The sequence below is a fragment of the Psammomys obesus genome, unplaced genomic scaffold (genome assembly GCF_907164565.1).
Source record: "Psammomys obesus unplaced genomic scaffold, mPsaObe1.curated_primary_1811, whole genome shotgun sequence".
Taxonomy (NCBI): domain Eukaryota; kingdom Metazoa; phylum Chordata; class Mammalia; order Rodentia; family Muridae; genus Psammomys; species Psammomys obesus.
In genome coordinates this window covers 20,909,774-20,921,838 of record NW_026596051.1, presented here as the reverse complement: position 1 = coordinate 20,921,838, position 12,065 = coordinate 20,909,774, and the positions used below count along the sequence as shown (strand labels likewise).

Below are 12,065 nucleotides of genomic sequence, written 5' to 3'. Positions count from 1 at the left end.
CCTGGTGGCTGAGCTGGACAGTGACTGGAATCTGACTGGGGCAGGGCTTGGCTCTGTGGGAGCTGAGATGTGAGGTATGATGTGAGGTGTGGGGGTGCGGAGGAGCCCCTTGAGTACAGGAGGGGCTAAGGAAGGGTGAAAGCATCAAGAAATCCCTGTAGGCAGGTGCTTTCATACCGCCCAAAGCCAGGACAGGAAAAGCTGGTCAGGGCACCGTGTGGTGCCAGACTGCCACTGAGGATTCAAAGCCTGGAAAAGCCTCCCAGCCTTGCTAACCCTCCCTTTTTACTTCTGCATCCTGGGCAGGTACCTGGGCATGGAAAGACACTAGTTAGGTACATAAAACTTACATCCTGGAGACACAGGTACTGGGGGTCGGGAAGCAAAGGAGTGTGAATGTGGACTGTCCTGTTCATATCAGATGAGCAACTGGTGACACAGTGAGCAAGCAGGACCCAGGTGGTCCCATGAGTGGCTCAGACTTTGAACTCGGAACCTCTGGCCCAACCCCAGAGTCTGTTCTTCTAACAGGAGCACCGCCCATGATAAAAGCCTGTTCAGTGTTTGACAAGCTCTTCTTCCCACCCGCTCCTGCCCTGTGATGAAAGTGTGTGGGTTATTAGCCCCATTTCACAGAAAAGAAAATTGAGGTTCTCGGTGGTTAGGCAACTCTCCCAAGGTCTGATAGTGACTGAGTCCCTTAGCCACAGCTAGAGCCTGGCAACCCGATAAAAGGGGGCCTTACACTTGAAGTTGAGGTCTAGCGGCCAAAGACGTTGGGCTAGGAGGGAGGCTCTGTTAAAGAACAGACTCATCTGAGCTTCTAGAGTCTAGAATCTTCCATCTGCCCCAGATTCCATGGAAGAAGAAGCAAATCCAACAGCAGTTCTCTATGCTTTGGTTTTCTGGCAGATTTTCTCATAATTCACCCATCCCATCATCTCTGTGTGGTTCATGTGCATGTATATGCCTTCAAGTACATGGGTGTGTATTTGTGGGTACATGTGTGTGTGTGTGTGTGTATGTGTGTGCGTGCAAATATGTGGAGTGGTGCAAAATATAACTAAAATGCCATTCCTCAGGTACCATCCACTTTGATTTTTTTCATTAAAATTTTTTATTTTCTCTGAGTGTGTGTGTGTGTGTGGTGGGGTGAGAATGTGAGATTTTGTGTGTTTATGTGTGTGGTGTGTGTTTGAATGAGTGTGTGGGGCATGCATGTGAGAATATGTGGTGTGTGTGTGTATGAGAGAGAGAGTATGTGTGTGTCATTGTGTGTGGTGTGTGTGGTGCCTGTGTGTGTATGGGAGCATGTGAACATGTGAATATAGGTGCCCTCGGAAGCCAGAGGCATTGGATCCTTTGGGTCCTGGGAACCCATCTCAGGTCTTCTGGAAGAGGAGCAAGCACTCTTAAATGCTGGGCCTGATCTCTCCAGCCCCAAGTTAATTTTCTTTTATGATCCACAAAAAAAAAAAAAAAGCTTTTATTACAAACAATAAAAAGGAAGATGGGATTGGGAGGGAAAGAAGGAGGGGCTACATCTGGGATACAAGTGGATGACCTGTGATTAAAAAAAACAAAACAAACAAACAAAAAACAATAAGGGCGCCGGGAGCGTAGCTCACTGGTAAAATGATTCAGCATGTGTGAAGCTCTGGGTCCTATCCCCTGAGCCATAAGGAAGAAAGAAAAACTGCCAAGGCTACAGGGAACAAAGGTTCAGCCCTGCTGTTTGGTTCGGGAGACCTCAGCAATGGTTCAGGCCACAGCCCCTGGGGAAGAGTATGGCCACTGCTGGAAAAGGGAAAATATGAAACAATTCGTCAGTTTGCACGTCATCCTTGCAAAGGGGTCATGCTAATCTTCTCTGCATTGTTCCAGTTTTAGTGTATGTGCTGCTGAAGTGAGCGCCCAGGTTAATTTTTCTTTTTTTAAGGACAAGACAGATCTAAAACACACTCTACATCCCCCCCCCCCCCCCCCCCCCCCCCCCCCCCCCCCCGCCAACTTTGAAGTTCCTTCAGGGGCAGGTCCACCTTGCCAGAAAGAACTCTTCATCCCATGGAAAGTTCCAGTTGGATGTGAATTCACATCCCAGCGCTCTGTGACCCTGAGTACCCCACTAAACCATATCTGCCTGTGGGGGCATGAGTGTTTTACTCACGGAACCTTGTGTGTATCACTCAGCCAAGCACAGTCCAGCTCCAGGAGAATTCTCTTGCTCACTAGACATTGGACCCACTAGCATTGGCCTTGCATTGAGCAAATGGAGTCAGGGTAGGGGGTGTGGACATAATCAGGTCTTGAGATACTGCTCTTTCCTTAAAAAACAAAAACCTCAGTGACTACAAAGAGTTGATCTTGTAAACGCTGGCTCTCACCACAGGAAGCTGAACAAATAAATATTTTCGCAAGTTTGTCCTGCTGTCGGCTAGTCTGAGCAGACTTCTTAAATGACATGAGTGAGGCAGCTGGGTTCCTCCACGTTAACGTCAGCCCTAACAAACTGTCCCTTCATTACAGTCCTGCCGAAGATCAGAGGCCCAGATTATTGAAGGAGACTCCGTGGACATGCCCAAGTAGTTGCTGTGACAACTCACCAAAGGGTGAGGGTGGGAGGCAGGAGGAGCCTTCCACTGCTGGAAGGCTCCAGGGCCTAGCCAGAGAAGATAATCCCAGCCCTTCCCAGGACATAACCCCCCCCCCCCTTCCTTGTTTGCATTGCAAGGCATGCATCTTAGCTCTCCAGATCCAGGATCCTGTCACTGACCAACCTTGGTCAGTCCACCGTCAAAAGCCAGCAAGCCATACGAGAGAACATCTAGGCTCTATTCCTTAGCAGAGATGGACACCACCCTTGCTCAGCTACTACTCAGTGCCAAGAACTCTGAATCCCTGTAACGTTCTCTGAGTGGCCCAGCGTGTATAATAACAGCTTCTACCTTGCAGGTCTCCGAGAGAGCTTGGGGCACGGCTACCCCAAGCTGCACACAGAAGTCAGGGATGGGGACTAGAGAGCCTCAACATTAAGGTTCAACTCCTCTCTACCTGCACGGCCTTGGGCAACTCATCTATGCTCACTAGCCTTGGTTTTCCCATCTGCAAAATGGAGACCCAGGCCACCTCCTTTGGATAAGAATAAGAAAAGCTATGTGGTTGGTCTGTGTTTATTATTACTGAATGTCCTACATTCAGTTGATAAAGGTCCTGGAGCTGGTCTAAGGCTGGCATGGGAGGACACTTCCTTCAAGTCCAGGCATTCGCTGTGAAACAAACCAAGAGTCCTGTCACTGGAGTTATGTAAACTCATCCTGTACCTCTTCACTAGCAGCCTGGAAGCTGACATGGGGAGCAGATATCACACACATATGTGAGCGAGCTGATGATGGCATCATGGGTCCACAGAGTGGAAAATGAACCCGTCCTTGATTGTGTGCCTTTCACCAAAATCTGCCCTACATGTGTGTATGTGGGAGCTGTCACAGCTTCCTCTGGACCAGTATTGTCCCCAGACATTTAAAGCAACAGGAGAAGATATGACTTACTCTCCCTCCCTGGGGCTGACGGCAGTAGAGAAACTCAGAGGGCAGAGAGGGTGGATCACTGAATGGGTCTTCATGGAGCTTGGCTTGCTGCCTTGGCCAAGCATGTCCCAGGCAGTTCATTCATTGGTTCAGCTGCTATGAGATCAGGTTCCCACTCGGTGGTGCTAAACAGGGACCAGTGTCACCATTAGCAAGACGTCTTCCTTCTGCCATCTTAGCCCTTTAACCCTAGTCCTTCTATTCACCACCTGCCCATTCACCATGTATGCACATACTGTGCTCAAATCGTGGCTGGATTGACAGGCACCTAGGAGATCGCTAAGGCACAACTCTGCTAATTACCACGGGTGTGTTTGGGTGGAATGTGGGTGGCAGCGTCCCCATAGGCTAGGCTACTAGATGGAATAAAAGGGTGGGGAGAAGAGACACTATACAAGCATTTGCACAGATGTGCTCTCTTCTTCTCCTCCTCCTCCCCCTCCTTTTCTTCCTCTCCTCCCCTCTTTCCCTTTGTCTCCCTCCTTCTTGTCATGAGGTGAACTGCTCATGCCCTTCCCACCATGATGAATTGAACTGTCTGAAACTATGAGCCAAAAGAAGATGATGCATTTATCTGCCATCCATGCATTTATTCATCTGTCATCCATCCACCCACCTCTGTGTACACATTACATATGTACCTGTCTACCTACTTGTTTGTCTAGCCATCTACTCACCCATTTACTTACTTATCCACACATGTATGTGTAGATGTATGTATAAATATATATGGATACACATATATGTATATATACATGTATACATATATGTGTGTATATATGTCCATCTACTCACCCATCTCACACATGTATGTATATATGAATATTTATATGGACATATACATATGTATGTATGTGTGTATGTATCCAAGTCCACACCTCCCCCATCAGTCTATCCATTTATCATCTCCCTCCATCAGTTTATTCATTTATCTAAATGTGTAGTCCAACTGGGCTTGGCAGTACCTGTAACCCCAGTACTCAGGAGGCTGAGGTGGGACAGTTGAGTTCAAAGTCAGCCTTGTCTACACATGATGAGCTTATATAAGAAACACAAACTAAAAAACAAAAATGCAAAACCAACCAACCAAACCAAACCAAAACAAAACAAACCAAAACAAACCAAAGCAAAACAAAACAAAACTGTAGGCTTCAAAGAGAGACTTTAAGGATTTCATCTGTACAACAATGGGACAGGTAAATTTGAACTCTATAAAGCAGCAGGCAGAGGATAAATTAGGACAGAAATGACACAATGGTCTTAAGTCTAAACCCCATGGGCTTGGAGGGGGAGCTGTTTTTTCTGAGCCATGTTCTAATGAGACCCTACTTTCTTTGGGACCCTCCATCTGTATCTTTAAGGCCTTTGGCAATCTGCACTCTGGAAGCTCACTGGCTTTAGTCAGAGCTCACTGACTCCAAATGTTAATCCATTCCCAGTAACATGCAGACATTCAATCAAGTCAGCAGGCCCCATGGCCTTGCCAAGCAGATGCAGAGAAGTAGCACACACATACACAGCCATAAATACCCAGGCCACCAGCCTTTTGAAGGACAATTGATTTGGGATCGAGGTTTCCATAGCCCCCATGAGCCCAGAGAGCCTGTGATGATCTGCAACTTTGAGAGAGTGAAGGTGAGGCTCGCAAAGCTGGGGGTGGAGGAGAGTTTCCCTGAAGTCAGAGCAAGAGCCTCACGGTCTTTGGGGACAGGTCCACTGGAGGAAGAAGACAAACACCATCAGACACCAACAAGGCACTGCCACTACTCTGGCCACATCTCTACAGCTTTATTGCTGCTAAAGAATAAATCTAGGGCCCATCAGACATCAGAGCACTCAGACGTGGCAGTGAGGAGGAAGCCAGGACCTGAAAGCCCTTCAAGTTCAAATAGCCATCCAGAGGTCCATATTTGACTCCTGGCCCATTCTGCAAGAACTCTCTTCCAACGTATCCCTGTGCCATGGAAAAGAGGGTGTTTATACATTGTCTTTACTTTCAGCATGGCCTCCTGGGGTACCACAATACAACCCTGGCCCACGCCTTCAGTCTATTTCTAGACGGTAACCCCCACGTCAAAGGCTCAGTCCCACGCTGTTCACACATGTCAGGTTAAACAGTGTTCCTCCCCTACAACTCAAGTTCACCTGGGACCTGTGGAGGTGACCTTATGTAGAAACAGCTCTTCTCTGCTATAATTAAGATGATGGCACACTGAGTTACAGAGGGTCCCAATAGAATGAACAGAGGACACACTGAGACACACAGGGAGAAGACACAGAGAACAAGGATTACGTTAAGTCTGAAAGCCAAGGGCTTCCAGTCACCCCAGGAAGATGGTGAGGGTACAAGTCTCTGATAGGGCATTCAGAGGAATCAGGGTGGATTTCTGCACTTTGAAGCCCTTCTGGTTTGTGGTTGTTGATTACAGCAACCTTTGTTTCATCACAGGCCTTTAGTGGTCCCCACTCCAATCCTCAGCAGTGATGTCACTTCCCCAAAAGCCTATGCTGGGTCCGCAGTCCTGATCACCCTCCTTGTCTCAATGCTGATGACATCTGATGACGTGGCTATGTTGCACATTGTTGAACCTAGTGGCCTCCCAGGGACTATGGAACCACAAATCCCCAATACAGTTCCCAGGGCACTCCCCCCCCCCCCCAGAGCTCCCATCCTGCCCAGCACACATCTTAGGGGCCTTGGAAAGTGTTCTTCTCCCCTGTTTGACCTGGGGTCCAGCCACTCTCTGGAGCCTGGATCCAGTTCTGACCTCATGACAAAGTGTCTATTTCTGGCAACACTGGCCAGGAGTGTAAACACATATCTGGTTGAGACACAGCCATTCCTATCTTGGATTTCAAAATAAACTCAGCTCAGTAATGGGCAGTCTCCAGGCACCACAGCCCCTCATTAAGCCTGGAAGGGCCTCTGAAGGGCAACGAGGCTGGCCCCAGGCCACAGAGGAAACCTGACTTCACTGGTTAGCATCCCAGCCCCACATTAAACCTACGTTCCTCTCTCTCCACTTCCTCTTCCTCACATCTTCTCCTTTCTTCCTTTTTCCTCTTCCCTCTTCCTTTCCTCCTTACTCTTCTCCCCTCTCCTTCCTCCTTTCTTTCTCCTCTTTTTCTTTCTTCTTCTACAGCTCTTCCCTCTTCCCTTTTCCTTCTCTCTTCTCCTCCCCCTTCTTTCTCTCCTGGTTTTAAGAAGGACCTTCCCCAAAGAGCTTGGCACTTGTGCAGCCTCAAAGCTTCATCATCACTCCTTCTCCATGTCTGTCAGTGTCCCTCATCTCCATACCCACAGCCCTCTTAGGATTATAAAACTGCTTCCACAGTGCCTCTGGATCGTTCTCTGGATCTTCCCTCTTTTTTGAGCCTCAGGTGGCGAGGCAGGGTTTCTCTGTGTAGCTCTGGCTGCCCTAGCACTCACTCTGTAGACCTGGCTGGTCTTGAACTCAGAGATCTGCCTACCTCTGCCTCCCAAGTGCTGGGATGAAAGGCATGTGCTACTACACCAAGCTTAAAATTGTGCACATGCCATGGTACTCTATGGAGGTGAGAGAACAAGTTGCAGAAATCCATTTTCTTCTTTCTCCATGTGAGTTCCGGTGATCAAACTCAGGTTCCCAGGCTTGGTGACAAACACCCTTCCCCACTGACTCATATTGCCAGTTCAGTTCTGCTTTTTGTTTGTTTTTAGCTTAATGCAATATCTCTTTGTATCCTAAACTATAAGAATAGATCACTGTTGAGTGCTTTCTATTAAACACTTACTTCCTAAGTGGTACCGTTCAAAAGGCCTTTCTGTCTGTAATTACCCAGCCTCTCTACTGTGGTTCAGCACTGAAGCAGCTTTGATTCTTAGTATTCTAACAATTACACAGTAAACTTTATGGGCAAAAGTGGGTTTGTTAAATGCTTCTACCTCCCTTCCAACCTCCCAACACTGGGTAGAAGGGAAAGAAGTTTAGTGGAGACAGGGATGGCGTTCTCTCTGCTACTTCCCTCTGGGTAGGGTCACAGGATTCTTTTGGGGGTAATACCAAGATCGGTTGTCCAGAAATCCAGAAGTCCAGGCAACCAGCAAATCAGCAAACAGCAAATGAAGCAGGACAAACCAGCAGCAAGCGGTCCTCCTCCAAGCAGCCACATCGTCTTCCTCTGGGCTCTCATATTTATGCCCCTCAAAGTCCTCAAAATTCAGCTAATTCCACCTGGAAAAGACCACGCTTTGCACAAGACACTTAACAGGTGTGGACAAACTAAACTCCCCAACTTGGAATTTTAACAAAAACATGTGCACATATCATAAACTAAAACATCCATAACACAAAAGTTTGTGTTACATACACTTGGATAAGTTAGTAGGCTTCAAGAGTTGACCCTTTCTAGGCTGGGCTGTCGCTCAGTGGCACAGCATTTAATAAGCACCCCAGATTTCACCCGTAGAACATTAAAAAAAGAGAGACAAAATAAGTGTGTTATTTAATAATGTCTTTGAAACATGTACAATCAAATTGAAATGACAGGAAGATTTTCATGGTGACATGAACTGTCATAAAGCATACTGTAGACAAAGCATACTGTATCTCTTTGGTTTTTTTTTTTTTTACCAGTTGTCTTCTTCTTATTATTGAGAATTTTATATATGAATACTGTGTATATATATATATATATATATATATATACATATATATATATATATATATATATATATATAATTTCCATCCCACTTTCTCCCCCCTCAGACTCCTCTGCTACCCTTCCCATTGTCTCTCAATGTCATGACCTGCTCTACCTACCTATCTACTTATCATCTATCTATTATCTATCTATTTATCTATCATCTATCTATCTACCTACTACCTACCTACCTTCTTTCCTATGAATGAAACCTGCTGAGTCCATGTGGTGGTTCAAATAAGAATGACCCCCCCCCTCATATGTTTGAATGTTTAGTTGTCAGGGAGTGACTTGGAAGGGATTAGGAGGTGCAGTTGGAATAGATGTGGCCTAGTTGGAGGAATTGTGTCACTGGGGGTGAGCTTTGAGGCTTCAAAAGCCCACGCCAGGCCCAGTGTCTCTCTCTCTCTTCCTGCTGCCTGTAGATCTGGATATAGAACTCTCAGCTACCTCTCCAGCGTCATGTCTGCCTGCAAGCAGCTATATTCCCCACCATGGTGATAATGGATGAAACCTCTAAAACTGTAAGTCAGCTAAATGTTTTATTTTATAAGATTTATTGTGATCAGAGGGTCTTTTCTCAGCAATAGAGCACTGACTAAGACAGTCCACTTAAGTGTTGCTCATATTGGATAACCTATCAGGGCTTGGCACTGGAGAAGACTGTTCTCAGCATCTATTAATGCCTGTAGTTCATCTCTGGGCAAGGCCTTGTGAGATTTCTCCCATCCATGTTGGTCTGTCAAATGGTATCATTTTGCAGGTCTTATTTAAAGGACCACATTATTGAGATTTCATTATGCATGCTCCATCTTTAGATCCTTCTTACCAACCCTAGCTCTGAACAGAAGGGTTCAATGCCAGAGACAATTGCCATGTTCTAGCCTGACCTTACATAACAGTGGTCCTTGGTCCCCTGCATTTGGAGTCTGGTTGTTGCTCTGTAAATAAATAAATAAGAAAATTTTGTAGAAGGATGAAAAAGCTAATATTGCCACTCCTTCCTTCCTTCCTTCCTTCCTTCCTTCCTTCCTTCCTTTCTTTCTTTCTTTCTTTCTTTTTTTTTTTTTTTGTATCACGAAAGTTTATTTAGCAAAAAGTTTCATATGAAAATGTACATGACCCAATTCTACATCATAATCAAACAGGTCCTTTAAGGAGGGATGCGGATGCTTCTATTCAACAGACATTGTTTAGACTCTTTCCAAGGCTTCTAACATGATGGTGCTGTTTCCTCGTATGACCACCATTCCTATATTATTCTGTTGCCCACTAGTTGCCATCTCCACACACTCATCAATCACAAGATTCATAAAGGGATCAAAGCCCCGAAGTCTTCCTTGTACATGTCTGCCACCATTTAACTTTAACGATAACTTCTTGTCCATAAATTTCTTCAGTTCGGGAGGGTGGGCCTTACTCATGGCGACTTCTCAGCGGGCTCGGCCGCCACTCCTTTCTAAATTCATACATTGGAGCCCCAACCCTGCCTCGTGGCTTTATTTGGAGAGTGGGCTCTTACGATGAGCTAAATGAAGTCATGAAGGTGAGCTTAATCCCATAAAACTGGCACTGTCCAAAGAAACAGGGGCGAGACCTGTGGGGAAGGCCTTGTGAGCAAACAGCAACGGGCAGCCCTCTATAAGCTTGGAAGAGTGCCCTCTAAGATAATCTTACCAGGAACCAACCTGACCGTGATGACCTTACACTTCTGCCCTTCACAAATGTTCAAAAGTGCGGAAGCACCATGTTTGTGGTGTATCATCCTGACCAGACAAAGGCAAATTTGTCCACATCATGCGTTTAAGCTATTATTGATTTTTATTATGCTGTCGCTGTAGTTTGAAGGTGAAATAGGCTCCTGTGTTTGAACACTGGAACACAGTTTCCAGTTGGCAGTGCTGTTTGGAAAAATTGTGGAACTTTCAGGGGGTAGAAACTTGCTGAAGGATGTAGGTCAATGAGGGTAGGCTTTGAGGTTTTAAAGCCTCCGTTCACTTCCTGTTCATGCTCTGCTTCCTGAGTGAGGATGCGATGTGATCAGCTAGCCTTCTACTCTTGTCTCCTCCATGTCTTCTCCACCATGATGGTCTGTACTGCCCCAAACTGAGCCAAAGGAACCCTTCATTTCTTAAATTGCCTCTTGCCAGAGTGTTTTGCCACAATGAGAGAATTAACTAATGCAATCTGGATGCCAAGGCCAAACCTGCTGCAAGAGGAGCCAGCAGTTAACACTCCTCCTGACTTCAAAGAGTAGACATCAGTGAAGAGGCATATGTGTGCACACATGGGGACACACAGCCAACCTCACGGAGTGAGACGGTAGTTACAGAAGTGTACGCGTTGATATATGAGTCAACTGTTTTCTCTAAGACAGAAAGGAACAGGGGAAAGTTGAAGGTATATGCAGGATAGTCTACACTCTCTCCCCCAAGACGAACTGTATAGCTGCCGTTCTAATGAAACACAAAAACCACCTAAGTGAAAAAAAACTTGAAAGACCCCTTGAAGAAAATAAGGAAGAGCTGACCCTGTGGTGCTGACTCCCACTGTGTGTCAGAAAACTCCAGATTGCCAAGATTGTCAGGTCTCATCTCCCTCTATAGAGATGAGGCACTTTCCAGGAGGCTGTGTTGTGGATTAAAAAAAATATATATTTTGAGTTTATACAGAGGGCCAAGAGATCCAGTCAGCAGCACAATATTGACAAAAACAGAGTGGGAGGGACCACCCTGCTCACTCCAGACTTGCTGTGAACTATAGCTTGGTACTATATGGGTGCAGGCCTTCGGAATTAAAAGCCTTCTGCTGCCACTTCCAGTTTGCTCGCTCTGCTTCCTGTCCCTGCCACCATGCCTTTTGCCTGCTGCCTGCTGCCACGCTACAACTAATGTCATGGACTCTATCTAACCTTTGGGACCGTATGCCCAAGTAAACCCTTCCTCCCTTAGTTGTCATGGTGTTTTGTCACACTGACAGACAAGTGACTAAGATATTGGCCAAAACCAAGGTCATTTCTTCTTTACTGTTATCTTTTAGGGACTATATGGTTTTGTGTTTTACTTTCACACCTTATTTATTTATTTATTTATTTATTTATTTATTTATTTATTTATTTATTTATTTATTATTCATTTTATCTATCTATCTATCGATCTATCTATCTATCTATCTATCTATCTATCTATCTATCCTCTCTCTCTCCCTCCTTCATTCTCTTCTCTACTCCTATGCTTTCTCATAAATATGTAGTTGTTCCAGAAAGACTTTCTTCAGTCCAACAGGCCTGTAATCCCAGACTTACCTCAGAAAACCAAGAGCTAAGAATGTGGGTTATAACTCACTTGCTTAGCATGTAAAAGGTCCTAGGATCCAGTCCCAGAATGTATAAATTTAAAAAAATTAAATTAGCGCATTGTCAGTTAGCCAACATTCTACCAATGAAGACAGACAGATGTCTACAGACAAGAGTATGAAGAGAACTTTCTAAGGCTGGATATGTGGCTTAGTGGGTAAAGTGCTTCCTAACGTGCACACATCCCTGGCTCAATGCCTAGGGCTAAATGAATCAACTGGGCATGGAGGCGCTGTGATCCCAGGACTCCAGAGATAGAAGTTCAAGATCATTCTTCGCTACATAGGATATTGGAAGCTAGCCTGTGCTACATGAGACCCAGACTCAAAAAAAAAAAGAAAGGAAAAGAAAGAACAGGAGAGAGAGAGAAAGGGAAAGGTAGGAAGGAAGGAAGGAAGGAAGGAAGGAAGGAAGGAAGGAAGGAAGGAAGGAAGGAAGGA

General features: G+C 45.7%; 1 protein-coding gene and 1 non-coding gene across 2 annotated transcripts; both read right to left on the bottom strand.

The window, feature by feature from the left end:
- Window positions 1-1,807: 1,807 nt before the first annotated feature.
- LOC129689190 (U6 spliceosomal RNA) lies at window positions 1,808-1,914 on the bottom strand. Its single transcript, XR_008722058.1, has one exon. It is a non-coding gene; the product is annotated as a U6 spliceosomal RNA (small nuclear RNA).
- A 7,549-nt stretch (window positions 1,915-9,463) lies between these two features.
- On the bottom strand, window positions 9,464-9,694 carry LOC129689152 (small nuclear ribonucleoprotein G-like). Its single transcript, XM_055624316.1, has one exon. It carries the CDS (start codon window positions 9,692-9,694, stop codon window positions 9,464-9,466), a length of 231 nt encoding a protein of 76 aa, XP_055480291.1.
- Window positions 9,695-12,065: the final 2,371 nt, after the last annotated feature.